Source organism: Erpetoichthys calabaricus, chromosome 3 (assembly GCF_900747795.2).
Source record: "Erpetoichthys calabaricus chromosome 3, fErpCal1.3, whole genome shotgun sequence".
Taxonomy (NCBI): domain Eukaryota; kingdom Metazoa; phylum Chordata; class Cladistia; order Polypteriformes; family Polypteridae; genus Erpetoichthys; species Erpetoichthys calabaricus.
The window spans coordinates 98,453,929-98,471,736 of NC_041396.2; the positions used below are offsets into that span (position 1 = coordinate 98,453,929).

Here is a 17,808-nt window from a genome sequence, read left to right on the forward strand (position 1 = left end):
TGGTCGTAACCCGATTTGGTCGTGAACCAAAGTAATTTCCCCCATAGGATTGTATGTAAATACAATTAATCCGTTCAAGACCATACGAACTGTATGTACATATATATTTTTTTTAAGTTTACAAGCACAAATATAGTTAATTAAACCATAGAATGCACAGCGTAATAGTAAACTAAATGTAAAAACATTGAATAACACTTGACGCTGCCTGTGTGTGCGTCTCTCTCTCTCTCTCTCTCTCACGCTGCCTGTGTGTGTCTCTCTCTCTCACGCTGCCTGTGTGTGCGTCTCTCTCTCGCGCTGCCTGTGTGTGCGTCTCTCTCTCTCTCTCTCTCTCACGCTGCCTGTGTGTGTCTCTCTCTCTCACGCTGCCTGTGTGTGCGTCTCTCTCTCGCGCTGCCTGTGTGTGTGTGTCTCTCTCTCTCGCACTGCCTGTGTGTGTCTCTCTCTCGCGCTGCCTGTGTGTGTGTGTCTCTCTCTCTCTCGCGCTGCCTGTGTGTGTCTCTCTCTCTCTCGCGCTGCCTGTGTGTGTGTCTCTCTCTCTCGCGCTGCCTGTGTGTGTGTCTCTCTCTCTCTCGCACTGCCTGTGTGTGTGTGTGTGTGTCTCTCTCTCTCTCGCTGCCTGTGTGTGTGTGTGTCTCTCTCTCTCTCTCTCGCGCTGCCTGTGTGTGTGTCTCTCTCTCTCTCTCTCGCGCTGCCTGTGTGTGTGTCTCTCTCTCTCTCTCTCTCGCGCTGCCTGTGTGTGTGTCTGTCTCTCTCTCGCACGCGTGTGTGTGTCGCGCTCTCTCTCTCTTGCTCGCTGCACAGGAAATGCACATGGAGAGACTAAACACGTACAAACCGAAAGGGAAAGTGGCTTGTTAGTATACCGAGTGTGTGGTCATGAACAGATGCAAAAGTTTGGCAAACTTTTTGGTCATAAACCGATTTGTATGTGTTCAGAGACATTCATGAACTGAGGTTCCACTGTACATTGTTAAACAGAAATTCTAAATGCTATATGGGGCACCTTATGCACCTACATTTTTTTCTTTTTATTATAATTTTTTTTGTTTGATTAGTTTAGCTTAATCAGTTTTTCAGTCTTTCAAGTGGTTTTAGTTCATATGTACACATTTAAGAGAAACAAGAGTTCCTTTCATTGCATTATGTGGCCACCTGCACAGATCTTTAGCATAAATTAATGTATTATAAATTTTTATTGCTATATAGCGTCTTGTCATTAACTGCCTCAAAAAAGAAAGAGAAATACTAGTAAATGTATGTTGCTAATTTTATTATTTTAGCAAAAGCAATGTTTATTTTTAAATCATTATAATTTGAAATTATGGAAAATGATTGGGAAAGCTTGTTTCACCCATGTTTTTTTCTACTATAAGGTATTGTATAGCCTTTTGCATATTATATCGCATAGGTACTCAGCTAATCAGTCTGTGCAGTAAACGGCTTGTATTTTTCAACAGTTAATTGTCAACTAATTATTTTTGGTGTATGTAAACTGAGCTCGTTGAACAAAAATCATAAACCGAGTCTTCAGGCATTGTAGCAGGCATGACAAGTGCCGTCAAAGCTTAGGAACTACTGGTTAAGAGTCTTAAAAGCGACATTTTTTTTTACATGTTCATGGTACTTACAAGTTGTTTGTGTACTGATTGACATATGCAAGCTTATTTTAGATTGTGCTATGCTAAACTGTTTTCATGAAGCATTGTATAAATATTGTATGCATTTTGAATAAAACGTCTTCATTTAAACATCCTGAAAATTACAGAGTAATTGCAGAGTAATCACATGTTTTGGCTGAAATTCCATTTTGGTGAATATTACCAACTAACATGTAATGGTTTGAATCTGATTAGTTTATCAGACAGTCCTTATTCTAAGCTGTTTTCTTCCATGTTGTCTAAGCTTCAAATTGGAGCGATTGAGAATAGTATTATCTCATTATCTCCTCTGAGAACATGAATTATATCTTTAATTCATATAATTTGCAGGTCATATTCTGTGGATATCCTCTTATGCTCCTTGTCAGTAAAGTGTAAGAGCACAATGAGGTTTCATGTTGCTTCATTTTATAAGCACTTCTTTTGTTAATTTTATTTTTTTTTTCTGTTAGTGGCTGACTAATAGAATCTTGGGCCTTTTAACTGAATTGATAGAGTGATTCTTGGAACAATGAAATCCAAACCAAGTTGAAGAAGAGTTTAAGTAGCAAACTATTTAAAAAATCTGCAACTGCAAATATTCTTTCTTTGGTTAAATATGTACTAATGATCAACATCCGGCTTAAGAATCACATGCCAACACTGAAGTGAAAATCTGTCGCAAAACACAAAATATCTATATTTTTATTGTCTGATTCCAACTTGAAATAGCAAATCACGCGAAACATTGTTGCTTTAATGCTGCATTTCTTACCACAAAGTATTAAATTCACTCTTTTTAGAAAGGCACATGTGCCTCATCTCCTAACACCATCTGGTAAAGACTGTAAGTAGATATATTACTTTGTAAGGCAAAATAATACTTGATAAAAGCATGAGTCAAAACTACTTATGAAATGGCTCATAGTGGTACAGCACCACATTTAACACAACTCGTAAAGCAAAACAACAGAAGTCATGTCTGGAAATGGTAAACAACCATTATGTAGTTAGAAATAGATTTATATGTGCTTTGAGAGCACATAGCATCACTCTATCTATCTATCTATCTATCTATCTATCTATCTATCTATCTATCTATCTATCTATCTATCTATCTATCTATCTATCTATCTATCTATCTATCTATCTATCTATCTATCTATCTATCTATCTATCTATCTATCTATCTATCTATCTATCTATCTATCTATCTATCTATCTATCTATCTATTTAATGTTTAACTTGTAGATGGCAAGTTTAATTTATTTTTAATACCATATCCTGCACTATCTGATAAAGGAATGGAGGCTTTGCATTTGTTCCTTGATTGCTCTTTTACAGATATCTGTCTGAGCATCCATCCATTTTGCTAAGTGGAATCAAGGTCACATATATAGGGCTTTGGGATGTGGGAGGAAACAGCATAGCAGCAGTGCTCACTACAGTTGTATCAAGTAAAACTGGGGACAAGTTACGAACGAAGAGGTTGTTCGGCTTGTCTGCACCAGCAATGATATGAAATGGTCTATTTGTTAATACTAAGGTTTTTTTTTTTTTTTTTTAATGTTTCTCCACTTTGAAGCACAATGTCTCAAATGAATATGACATGTACTATGTTAACAGAAAGACAGAGACATGTAGTTGAAACAATACATGCAAAACAAAATTCTGTCTACAAATCTAAAGACACTCTGTTTTTATCAGTCAGTTTGTTTTTGAAAGGCAAACTAATGTTCATTTGCATAACTCCTAATACAGTATATAATGAACATAGTTGAAAGCACGTCCAGTCCTTCACATATTTGATTGGTATGTTGGCAAATATAGTTCAGTCTCTTGATTATAATTAATTTGATAAAAGTAACACCAGTCCAGTAGATGTTCCAGTTCTGTATTTGTACACAGGGTAAGCGATTACAAAGTCTGATCATTCATATAAGACGTTTTGAAAATAGAAAAACAAAGGTGGTTTTTTCAAGAGTTTTTGAATAATGAATTAATCGAAAACTGACTAGTATAATTTCACACAGACTTGATATTGGGGCACTTAAATCAGCATGAGTTTATAGCATTTGAAATCTGAATAGTTTTGACTCATCTGTTAATTCCTTGGCCTTGCATGTGGGATGACATGTAATGATCAGCTTTTAAGACCCAACAACTCTCAGGATAGTATTCTGCTACCATCTAGTGGATGAAACTATATTGTGCTGCAAAAAATCATGAATATTTCTGTGTTTTACCACTCTTAAAGTAACGTATCATTATTCATGAGTAGGGCTGGGCCTCCAAGTAAAAACAATGTGAAGTGAAAAGCTGTAAAGGCAGTTTTAGGAAAAACTGAAACATTCCTTGAATCGAGTGAAAGTGATGATGATGGGAATTGGTCATGAGATGTTTACATGGAAAGTGAAACTCATTAGATAACAACACTGCATGACCAAACCGCAGTGATCTACCCAGTGAATTTATTTGCATGAATCTTCAGTGTGGTGTGATAGTAGCTGTATGACAAAAAGGCAAAATAATTGCGGACGATTGCTAGGAGAACCAAGACGTTGGCCCCGTAAGCACTGTTCACTATGTGGAAACTGTCAATGTTCGCGTCAGGGGAAATGTGTAAGTCGTTAAGCCATGCACAGTGGTAGCCAACAATAACATGATGGGCATGCTGATTGTACAGGTAAGGCGCTGACATTCAACTCTCATGTGCAAGCAACAGAAATATATAAGAAAGTGCATCAAAAAAACACACTACTACTGTCCCAATTTCTACATCAGCTGTATGTTAGTGATGGTCTCAAAACATATCACACAAAGTAAGTGTACTAAATCTTAATCAGTACAGTGGTAGACACTAGGCATACCTTTTCTGCTGTATTTACCTTGACATTGTGGTATTTACATGTTTCTGTGACATGTAATAACTTTTTTTCTTGTTGGACAAAAAAGTTTTTGTCTTGTTTTTTCCTTGGATAAAAAATGTTAAGGAGGTTAAATATTACTCTTTGTTAAGTTTTTTTTTTTTTTTTTTTTAACAAGCTAATGATATAAACATAAATCTTGTAATAGCAAATGTCAGGAACCTAACAGAGGGATTCTCCTACAAACCAGTTTCTCAAAGCATGTTGTTTAAAAAAAAGCGGCTTTAAGAAATATATTTATTAAAATATCCGGAATTACTTGGGAATTTACAAATTTAACAGTACAGATATAATGTTTTATTAAATTAATGTTTTATTTTTGTTTTATTTGTCAGTTACAAGTGAGAAAATGTCAGAGAATTAAATTAGAATGTGTACATCATAAAATAAGTCAGGTTGTCCACAATGTCTTTTATAAACCCTATGTTGAAATTCCCTTACGATAATAACAAACACCCTCTAGCCACCCAATTTGTTGTTAAACTAAGAGAACCCTTATGTCTATAACACATTAAATTCCAAGTCTTTCATTGCAATTTTCTATTTATGAATACCAATTCTAGTTTACTTAACTGATAGCTTGAGCATGGGAAATGCGCTTATATAAATAAAACATTATTACAGGCAGTCCCTGGGTTACATACAAGATAAGGACTGTAGGTTTGTACTTAAGTTGAATTTGTATGTAAGTCAGAACAGGTACATTATTTTAATAAATGCTATTTTTGACCGACTGTAACCAAGTGCTCTGCCAATGAATGATGGAGTTTCACCTCTCTCTGACCTTTTTTATTAATTTTTGCTTTATTTTCAATGGTGATGGTTTTTCTCTTCTTTACTATATCACCAGCACTTGCATCAGATTTGTGTTTCAGAGACATTCTTGAAGGGTGAAGACAAAGGTTAAGATGAGCTCTTCTGCACACCACTGTATACGTTATCACAGCAGGAAGGCACCAGTCATCAACACGTCTGATGTACTGACAAGAGACAACTTCCTGCTATGTGCGTAACAGTACAAGCATGCTTGCTATTGAGAATGAATGGGGGCTGTGAGGGGCAGTTCATCACCAGCCCATCTCACAGTCACCTCCACTACAGTATGCTGTAGAACGAACATGGTGCGGCCAAAGGCGAGTAGTGAATCACCCAACCCCAATTCAACAGGCAGCCATCCGAGGCACACTTCAGTGCTACCCCTGCCACCCCGTTGATCCACAACCGCTTCACTGCTTGCAACATTGCCAGCCGTGTGTGCTGGGTGGGCAGTGAAACGCCCCTCTCTGCTCCATCCAGCCTGCGTCCAGTCAGGAGCAGTAGCTGCGGCGGCGTACTGAGTGGGCAGCGAACCATCATCCTGCACATGAGCGATAGCTGTGGCCCTGGTGACTATGGACCACGGGTCACTGCTTGCCGCTGGAAGCCGCCCGATGGACACTACACTGCGTGAGCAGCGAAATCAACCCCCTCCAGCCACCGCTTGCAGCATTCCCAGGCCGAAGATGACTGAGCGGCAGTTTCTGAGATGCATGCGTCGCAGTTGCGTCCTCGTTTGTAAGTCGTAGGTCGGATGTCCGTAACCTGGGGACTACCTGTATTGTTATAGCTGAGCAACTACTTGAATGATATACCACTATTTTAAATTATCTGATAATATTATTTATTTATTTTATATTTATTTACAGAAAATAGCACAATATTGTCCACTTGAATTATTTAGTTGCTTTTAATTAAAACTATGGTTAAAGGAATTTCTCTTTTTTGCAGTTGTATCGAATAGGTATCGAGTATTATGAAATTTTTACTGATAATGGTATCAAATACAAAAACTCTGGTATTGTGACATCTGTAATAAATAATATTTGTTAAATTTAATCTCTGTAGGTTTTAGTTTCAAAAAGGGTGTTAAAAGGTGTGTTAATATTTCATTTATTGTTCTGTTTTGTGTTGTGTTTAATCAGTCACATATTTGTACTTTTTCACAGTAAATAAATAATTAGCTTCTCCTTGATTTTCTAATATTCTGATCTAGTTTTTTTCATTAATAGCTCATAATGAGATAGAACCTTTCCTGGCAGCATCAGATGTCAAGTTGGGAAGGCAGTTCTTTCCTTTATTAAGGAAGTAATTGCTCATTTTTTGTGCATGTGGCTGTGCTTGGGTGTATGTATGCATTAGGCAGCAAGTTTATTAAAAATAATTCTACATTTGATAGTGTGTTTCTGGTTTTAAAATATTTTTATTTTTATTTAATTTTAGTTTCTTTGACATTTTCTGATTTAATTTTTTTTTTTAGCTGTAGTTTTTCAGCAATGGACTGTCCACACAATCACAGTTTTTCATGTCTTAAACACAGTGTTCTTTATAGTTGTCAAACTGTATATTATTCATGTTGTACCTGTCGACTTACTCCATACAATTTTACTGCCTGTGACAGAGCTGAATTTTCTCCTGACAATGTGACAGTACAAGGCTTGCAGTATCTCTCTATTATGTGTAAAAAAAAAAAAAAAAACTTGGGAAGAGATGTGATCTTTTGAAGAGAGACACTTTCACGTCCCGCGACACGTCAAGTCACGTCATACTGACATCCTTTGGAAGCAAGTCCCGTGAGACAGTGACCTTGGCAAGTCACGCCCTACTTACAGCCATTTTCAAACAAGGTCACGGTCATCTAACCTCTCAGTTGTTTAAAAACGACTAAACGAAGAAGAAAGAGCAGCGCATTGAAAAGAGACCCAAAAGCATTGGAAAGAAAAGAATGCACAAAAAAATGCAAAAAAGAACAATAATAATCTATGTGCAAATTCTGATAATAAGGAAAGTAACGACTACGTGAACAAGAAAGAACTGCAACGTCTATCGCAACATTACATCTGTATATAAAAGACAAAACTAATCGTCTCTTCTTTATTAAATCGAATCAAGCAAAACTTAGAACGGAACACATGCGAGGTCTCATTGATCATGTTCAAAATTGAAATATCAATAGTTCAGACAAACTCAAAATAGGTAAAGCAGTAATATTATCATCATCATATCAAGGTAGTCCAAGAGCACTGCAACACTTATATGATGATGCAATAGCAACATCCCGAACTATTGGTTGGCCAGTTTTATTTATTACAATGATGTGCAATCCACAATGGCCAGAAATGTGCAGATTCTAGAGAACAATGCCACCGACTACATAGGCCCTGGATATTCTGACTTTCATAAGTAGATTGTTTTATCATAAAGTCTTACTTTTATTGAATGAACTCGAAACGGTGTTCGGTCAAATCAGAGCATACATTTACACGATCGACTTTCAAAATGGGGTTTGCCTCACATGCATTTATTGGTTACTTTGAAAAATAAATTATTAATAAATTATAAACAGAGAAACCTATCCTGAATTATGGTACAAAGTCATCAAACACATGTCTCATGGACCACATTTAAAAGATTCAGTATGTTGGGACTCAAAAGAAAAAAGTGTTTAAAGACATTTCAAAAAGTGTTCATTCAAAAAACAGATATGACTAAGGTTGGCTTACCTGATTATCGTCGAAGAGATAATCGTCACGAACAACACACTTATCATGGAAAGAAAGATGGTAAAGTTGTGATGCTTGATAATTCAATGATTGTACCATATAACCCGTTATAAAAAAGGATCAGACTCGACACACATTAAAGGGTTCGGGGCAGCCACCCGTATAATATTCCTGGCTGCAAATTATTTTTTAAATAGCACAATTCAATGATTGTACCATATAACCCGTTGTAAAAAAGGAACAGACTCGACACCCATTTAAAGGTTTGGGGCAGCCACCCGTATAATATTCCTGGCTGCAAATTATTTTTTAAATAGCACAGAGCTGTTCACAATATGGAGTCCAAAACAGAACTGATGAGGGTTGGAAAACATGGCGGCTTTAAGGGATTAGACTTGAAGTGATGTACTTCTGACGTCAGCCTGTGTACCGAAAGTGACATTCTTCTGGGCGCCGGAACCGGAAGTGACATTCTTCTGGGTGCTGGAACCGGCATCATCAGCACTAAATCAGATGCCTAGGTTTAGGTTTGACTTCTGATCTCTCCAGGAGGTCATCATCCTGCCGACTACACCACTGTAAAAAAAAAGGAACAGACTCGACACATGTAAAAAGATTTGGGGCAGCCACTCGTATAATATTCCTGGCTACAAATAGTTTTTTAAATAGCACAGAACTGTTCACAATACTGAGTTCAAAACAGAACTGACGAGGGTTGGAAAAGATGGCGGCTTTAAGGGATCAGACCAGAAGTAATGTTGGGGAACTGGAAGTGATGTCCTTCTGACGTTAGCCTGTGCGCCGGAAGTGACATTCTTCTGGGTGCTGGAACCGGAAGTGACATTCTTCTGGGTGCTGGAACTGGCATCATCAGCACTGAATCAGATAGGTTTACCTGCGGCTGGTCTGTAGAGATAACAGGAGAATGTTTAGTGCACTCTGCCACCCCCTGGCGTGGTGTGGAATTACTTTTGCTTTATCCATACAATGTCCCCCTACTCACATGTGTGTGACACTGTATTTGCTCAAACGATTCGATTGTCATATTAATGTCGAATATTGTGCATCAGTTATGAGTATTAAGTACATCTACAAGTACATTCATAAAGGGCATGATAGAGTATGCGTAACCTTATCGAAAGAACAGTCTGAAGTTCAAGCATATTTAGATACTCGATATGTCAGTGCCGCGGAAAGCGGGTGGCATTTAATGGAATTGCCAATACACGGTCAAAGTCATTCTGTTAAATTGTTACCGATTAATTTACCAGGTCAGAATATGATTCAATTTAAAGAGGGTGAAGAAGCAGAAGCTTTAGAGGTAGCGAGAAATAGAAATAAAATATAATTGGCTTTTTTTGATCTTAATAACACAGACGTAAATACAAAAGCATATATGTATGCACAAATTCCTCAACATTACACATGGCAGAGAGTGTGGCATTCAAGAAAAAATTATTTGCAAAAGTGTTGCTTGATTAAATATTGTATCACCAAAAGATATTGAATGGTTTCATTTAAAATTGTTATGTGAATCGAAAGAAGCAACGTCGTATAAAGATGTTCCAACTATAGATGGAACTATGGATGGTACCTTTCACAGAAGCGGCATGAGCAGCTGGGTTATGTAAATCAGACGACTATATGTTTGAAATGATGTCTAATGCCACTTCTGTAGTGATGCCTGACAAATTAAGACACTTTTTCGTGTACTTAATTATGACAGGTGAGTTGATGCTTTACAATTATGGGAAGCGTTCAAAGGACCATTATCTGAAAAGTCGAATGAACAAAGGACTCTTTTGATCATCAAAGAAATGTTAGAAGCAGAAGATTTAACAATGCAGCAATTTGGACCCACAAGAAATGAATGAATTGGAGGTAAAGAAAGAGATAACAGCAGACAAAAATTTAACAATGGAAGACCATAAAAAATTATATCAGAAAAGTTAATTCCAAATATTGTTTTTACTGAAGTTTTAAAGTAAAAGTGAACATAATGCATATGTAATAATTCCCATGAAAAAAACAATCTCTTTAAATTGTATTTCTGGAAAAAAAACACCCGGGGGTTGGCGAGCGAAGTGAGCAGGGGGCAGAGCCCCCTAGTAATCAAAAAATTAAAAATCAAATAAGTGTGCTCTGATGTTGTTTGTTACTTTAACTTGCAACAAGTTTAAGCAAATTGTTATTTAATTTCAGAAATGCATTGTTTGTTGTTTTTTTTTTTGAGATTCCCTTTGCGAGTAGTAAGATCAAAAAGTTACAATTACTATTGTTCAACCAGAGAATGTCAAAGTAAAATAAAGATCAATCACATAATTTAAAAGGGATAAAAAAAAGAAAGTCAGGGTATTATCCACCACCAAGCAAAATATAGGTTTCTTACCGTCTTGTGAGCTACATGAATTATTAAAATAAAATGTAATGTAGTTCTTAAGGTAATTTATGAATATTTTGTTGATATTTCAACTTTTTTGAGGAAGTAAACAATCTTTTGTTTAATAGTAAATTAATTTAAAAAAATAGATTGTTGTAATCTATTCTTGCACAAAAGTTTAGTCATATAAAACTGTTCAATTAGCAATAGCTCTTTGTTTAGTGTTGCTACATCACATCTGAAAGAGACTGAGTTTGAAACCTGGCTGGGTCACTGTCTGTATCAAGTTTACACACACTGCCTTCTCTACATGGGTTTTGTCTGTTCATTCTAGTATACCCCCACTATTAACCCACCTCTCCATCCAACCTCCTTCACTGGGGGTCAGTACATGGATGGATGGAAGTTCCTGGATAACACCTTGAACACTGTAACATGATATTCAATATGTTAGTAAAATTATTACACCATGTTTACAATTCCCTGTATGGTGAAGTTGATGAATTTACAAATCTCATATAACCAAGCCACTTTCAGGTATTTTTAAGTGCATTTCTAAGAAACAATGTAATAGGAATCCAAAGTAACAAGTTATATTGACAAATAAATAAAAACTAGCAGTAGTTGTACCCCACCAGCACCAGTGCGCCATATCCTCACCTTCATCAGAATCATGGAGCTAATTTCATGTTTGATTCAAGGTATTATAGTTTTCTATATTCACTGGCATCTTAGGAGGACCACTAGTGTAGGTGTTGCTAGTGTTTTCTAAGGACAAAAATACATATTTCAGAAAATATAGGTTTATCTAGAGACTAAGGCTTTTTAATAATGCAGACACACAAAACTATTTTTGTTACAAGGGCCACATTGAGAGGTGCGCTTTTTTTATTGTTCAAATGCTTTTGCACAAGTATAACTAATTTACTAACATGGTATTGATTTCACGTAAAGTGTGTGATACATAATATGCACAGCTTGTTGCTTTATTAGGTAGAACAATGGACTTGTTTTGCTGCGCATGTTCTATTGTCCTGCTGCAGTTTCATCCTTTACTGTCTTCTCTCTCCTGCTCTCCTTGGCATGTTCTGTCCGATGTCTGTTCTGCTGATCTGTCTATTCCTGGCTCCTGTGCATGTCTGCTAACCCTAGGGAGAGGGAATCACTATGCCTACTACAACTATCGCCACCAAGAAGGTAAACAGATTTTGTGGTCAGTGTGTGTGTATGTTCTCGCACGTGTGACTATTGTGGAAGATCTTGAGTAGTGTTAAAGTTGATCTGTTTACTCAAAATAGATTGAACTATGGCCTCATTATTATTGGTTTTGGTCTTATTATTATGGTCTTATTATTAATAATAATATTGGATAGTTTCGGGTTCAGATTTATGAAGCATGAAAAATGTTTTATGTTAAATTATTGTAAAATTGAATTTAAGAACAATTCTTATGGACTGCCAACACAATACCTAAACTATGAAGAGACATCAGAATTCCAAGATTACGCCTGACCCATCACATGTCAGCCTCATACAGTTCATCCTTGTTGAAATGGATGAATGATTTAACACCTTTTTCTAGGATCATTGTAATACTTTTGAAAAAGGTTTAATCACTTGGACTGATAATGCAGCACCTTAAGCCAAGGTTCCTTAGTCTCCTTACTTCCCAGTGGTACCCAAGAAGCCACTGAAGCTCCTGATTTGGATACTAAAAATCCAGCTTATGCTTAACTGTCTTTGCTAGTCTTCTCTAAGTCATGGTGACTACTTAACCCCATTAACCTAAGTTTTTGCTCTGCTGCAGGTATGGAGGTATGAACCAGTTTGCAGAGTCCCCATACCATCTGCATGATCATATTACTCTCAAGGCAAATAATGCAGACATAGGCTAGCTAAGCGGTTGTAAGATATGCTACGTGGCTGGCAAATAAATCAGTACCACAAGCAACCTATGATACTTTGCGTGATGATGAGAAAACCAACCAGAATGTTTAAGCAAATTATAGAAAAAAACCCGATCTAAATCTGTTAAGTAGTTCTCTTGCCAAAAGCGGACAGATGCACAGACAGACAGACTTCGGATTGGATATTATATATATATATATATATATATATATATATATATATATATATATATATATATATATATATATATATATATATATACACACAGTGGAACCTCTAGATACGAGTTTAATTCGTTCCAGCACGGAGCTTGTATAGCGAATTTCTTGTATCTAGAACAAACTTCCTCATTGAAAATAATGGAAATCCAGTTAATCCGTTCCGCACCCCAAATATATTAACATAAAAATCAATTTTCCTAACAAATAACACTGATAAATTATATACTGTATACTGTAGTCTACCTTTAATAAATAACACTGGTAAATAATATAACTGATTATTAAAAGAATCAAAACAGGTGTCCAAAGTGCAGTAGAGCATTCAATAAATCTTTAAATAAATAATCCTTAAAACAGTTGTGAAGTGGAGGTTTAAAATACACAAGAATAACAATCCTTTAACACGAGGTTAAAACGTCAACAGGAAGCAGTCTTTAAAAAATAGATGACAATCCCCGGTGCTTCTTCTCTGTTAGCGTCTCACCTGCTTCTCCCATGCGGGCTCTGCAACAGGCGAGACACTCTTAATGCAGCTGACCTTCTCTACACCGTCCTGCTTCAGCTGTTTGGCTCGCCTGTTCAGCTCACTGTTCAGCTACACGCGAGCCTGCACTTGCTCGCTCTCCCGCACCGACTTCCTACTGCTGCCGATTCCTGCCAATTCCTGCAACCTCCGTTCTCTCTCCTCTCTTTTCTTTTACTTCTTCTCCCTCTTAACCGGCTCGCGCTTTTCTATATATGCGGGGAGGACATGGCAGCTGCAGCCCATCAGCCACAGGAACAATCATGGATGTGGGCAGTTTCCCACCTGTGCACTTAGGTGAGAAACGCAGACACCGCAGATCGCCCTGCGGCTCGCAACTGCTACCACGCCCCCTCGCTAAGCCGCGAGCTATACCCACAGCCTGGCTCGTGGCTCGTTACGCGAGCCAATGCTCGTATTTAGATCTGAATTTTTCGCTCATACTTTCCTCGTATTTTGAATTTCTCGTATACAGAGGTGATCGTATCTCGAGGTTCCACTGTATATATATAGAGATAACTTAAGGTCCAGTGCTTGGTATTCATGGATAAACTGATCATTAGATTTTTTTGAAAGCTTTACCCTCCAAAAATGGAGACATTGTTTTGTCATTGTTTTTTCTTCATTTTAAAATTTATTAACAAAAAAGAATTTTCAGCTGTGTTTAAGTGCTCTTGATTCAGAACAAATTGCATTTATGGCTTTAGTACTAGGGTGTTATACCATGTTAGCCATTATTAATGTAGTGAGAAGTCAAGCAAAATGACACATTTTATTGGCTAACTAAAAAGATTACAATATGCAAGCTTCTGAGGCAACTCAGGCCCCTTCAGGCAAGATGCTTGCCTTCTCACTAGATCTATAATGGCTTAAAATTTAACTTGAGGTGTTTCAGAGGAGTTTATTTAAACAACTGGTTCTACTGCCTTACCTTTGCTAGCAACAAGACTAATAATGTGTGACGCCTTGAATAAGGCAGGAAAAAGCTGGCATCTTCTGCCATCTGAGCAGTATAGAATTAACATGTTTAAGTTAAATGTACTGGTGTTGTCTCTTTAGTTGCTGCAGATCTCTTCAAATTTGTGATTTGCAGAACTATTACTCTGTGTTGGATTAATTTCATATTGATTTGTAGTCTTTGCACACTCTAGCAAAAACCTTTGTAGTCTTTGCTTTCACTTATGTGTGGATATACATGTCATTGTCCAATAAGACTATCGAATTTTAGTCTTTTATTTTTAACTTTCAATATATATAATCACACTCAAGACAGTTCAGGCCTAAGTTAAGCTAGAATCAGTAGTACTTCACGTAGTGGTAATATATATTGTTCAAATTAGTATTTCTCAGGAAAATTAATCAAATAGGATGTTATTTGTCAGCAGGTTGCTTAACCAAGGTTAAAAACTGAAATATGTTGATTCATATGCATTTAAACTAGGGTTACCACAAACAATTATTTTGTAAACAATCTATCAGCTGTGTTATTACTTAATCATTTAATCTAATGACCAAAGTTGTCCAAATAAATCCAGTAGCTATGAATGTGTCCTGTATTTAAATATATTTTGAATACTTTTATATATAAAATTTAAAAACCACAGGATATAAGAAAAACACAACTAAAATAACTCAAACAAGAAGACAAACAAGACAACACTGTTACCAATAAAATTAAATCAATATAACTTCATTTTAGCAGTCTGGCTTGAAACAAGGCCAAGTAATTAGGCTTTTGGATTCTTTTAGACCTCAGTATTGCAATAGATTCACTCTCATTACATTTGAACTGAAAAAAAAAATCCATCTTAAATTGAGATGGGTGTTTTTCATAGACTTCTCCCTCTCCCTCTCTCTCTGTCTTTCTCTCTCTCTCTCTCTCTCTCTCTCTCTCTCTATCTATCCCTCTCTCTCTCTCTTTCTGTCTGTTAATATGTCTAGCTATCTTTCACAAAACCCTATTTCACGTTTAGCTAAAAAGCTATTTGGCATAATGGTACATTTAGGTTAGCAGGTATTCAATAAGAAAGGACATTTTGATATATTAATGTTTAGGGACAGCCATGTGTTTGTTTTTATGCATTGAACAAACAAACTTTTTTTTTTTTCCCCCAGGTGAAAAAAAGTTTTTCAGGTGAAATACTCACATAAAGAGGAGAATTTTTCCCCAATATTTGGAGGAGCCTTCTTCCACTGAATGTGGTGCAACTGTTGCCATGATTAGCCAACTCTAAAACAGTGTAGAGAGTTGTAATTTGACAATAAATGTATTTCGTAATATATACTAATATTATGAATATATACTAATACTATGCATATGTTCGTGATCTGTGATTAAAGCAATTGATAGATCAGGCCAACAGCAGCACTAATCAATAGGGTGGATGAATGACTGAAAAAAGTAAAGTGTCCTGGACAGGAAAGAAGAGATGTGATTGTGTTTGGTGTTTATGGTGAGATCTGAAATGGAAGGAAAAAGTATTGGGTGAAGCTCAAGGAAGATGCGAATTTCAATGGTTAGTCAGCTCCAGTCAGGGTGCATGGGTCTTTGGCTGTGATGTAGGAATTGCTTTACTAGGCACAGAAGGGGCAGGAGAAAGACATTGAGGTGGAAATGGTGTCTTTGAATCCAGGACAAGCCTGCAACAATGCAGTGGAGTTGGAAGGAGGTAGGGGCTTCAGAGGCTTAAGATCCTGATCTGTTGTGCCCATTCCCTTATTGTTTCCCGATTATATACATGATCAGTAGCAGTAAGGCCTCTGATCTTTTTGTCCATCATATGCATTATAGCTCCTGATCAACATTGTAGTAGTAAGGCCTCTGATCTTTTTGTCCATCATATGCATTATAGCTCCTGATCAACGTTACACCACTGTATGAATATACATGTGTTTTGTCTTGGTAGAGTAATATATTGCTCTACTTTCCCCTATTGTATTATTAATATGTAGCCTTTGTCAGAATGCCTAATCTCACAGACTTACCACTGTTTATAAGGTATTATAGTATATAACTTAGCCCCACCTTCCGTTCTATATCTATAACCTCAGGCAATTAGATGTAGTAAAAAAAACAAGCAGGAGTTAAGTTACACATAAAATAATGTATTATGGTGATGTGTAGTTTCAGGTGGCACACAGACTTTTAGTTATTTAAAATGTCTCTAGTTAAGGCATCATTGGTGCTCAGCTTTCTTCAGAACAGGCCGTATGCTTGTTCCAATATGGCTGCTAAACTGTGGTCTCCATTATGTTGTCTTCATCATCAGAGGTTAGTAAGAGACGCTTCTTTCAGATGTTAGTAAGAGAGAGAGAGAATGTGGTTGAGCAAGCAGATTTATAGATTCTCTGTTCCACCCCTAGAGCCAATAGGACATCATGGTACTTAAAAGCTTCTGATCCAAGCCAATTCCAAGCAGCCATACTTCAGACCAATGGAGGAATACAACATCTTAAAACCTGCCTCCCCCCAAGACCATATGTTAAAGTAACCTGGCTTCCTTGCGAGGGTTGAAAGACTTTAGGAGAGAAACACTTGCCAAACTGGTTTAAAGCACCCCCCCACCACCAATTCTGTCGTAAAATTCAAAGAAACTCAAGTCGTTAAAAGCGGGGCAATCACGAATGCCTCTCACCAAAGTAACACTAAATTACATTGCTTTGCCTAAATTACAAATAAAGACATACAAAATATTTATCAAGTTATATGCAAAATCTCACATCACAACAACATGGATAGCCCAAAGGGGTGCTCTTAGATTTTATATACATGTGAGACATCATGCGACAATTGCAGAGGGGGCTTAGAATCTGATACCTGCAAATCCTAGAAACACTCCTGAAACAACAGTCTCAGTTTAAAGTTAACAGATCTTTCAAAAGCTACACTGTTGAAATATATATTTGCACCATAAGGACTAATTTAGAACATCTGTGTTGGGTAGAATGCCCAGTCGGGGGCTGTGGGTGATCTTTTGGCCTTGGAAACCCTACAGATTTTTTTTTTCCTCCAGCCTAACTGGAGTTTTTTTTTTTTTTTTCTGTCCTCCTGGCCATTCGACCTTTCCTTTTTATTTGTTACATACTCTTATTATATCATTGCCTAATCTTGTTTATGTTTTATATTAACTTCCTGTTATTTCATTTTGTAAAGCACTTTGAGCTACATTGTATGTATGAAAACATGCTCTATATATAAATGTTGTTCTTGTTGCTGCATCCAAGGATTTTAAAAGGGGACCCACACCCCAGTCTTCAAATTGTTTACATTTACATGCTCGTCTGCTTACTTTGAGCTAAGAATCCCCATTCTCCCTCTCTCAAAAATTCTTTACATATACATTTGCATCTACAGATTTTATAGTGGGACCACATATAACTGGAAAAAAAAACACAAATAGAAATACTTTATTAAATGACATAAACAAATGAAATGAAAAAAAACATCTAATAATTAACCATTTCTTTTCAAAAGAATATACTTTTCTGTAGAATTGTGTCTTGCAAGGACCATCTACAAAACCCAAGTCACAACAAGAATTTGATCTAATGCATGGATGCTTACTCATGGGCAATTGTATATAGCGTGTTCAAGAGTTAGCAGCTCCAGGGACCTAATGCTATTATTGTTACTTATTATTCGAGTTATGTTTTATTCAAAGCAGTA

The 17,808-nt window shown here is 36.7% G+C and overlaps 1 protein-coding gene across 1 annotated transcript in view; it reads left to right on the forward strand.

Moving 5' to 3' along the window:
• Positions 1-17,808, forward strand: part of afdna (afadin, adherens junction formation factor a) — a 416,944-nt gene that overhangs the window by 209,790 nt on the left and 189,346 nt on the right. Inside the window, 1 exon segment of the mRNA XM_051924597.1 lies at positions 11,643-11,687. Coding sequence (XP_051780557.1) covers positions 11,643-11,687 — 45 coding nt within the window.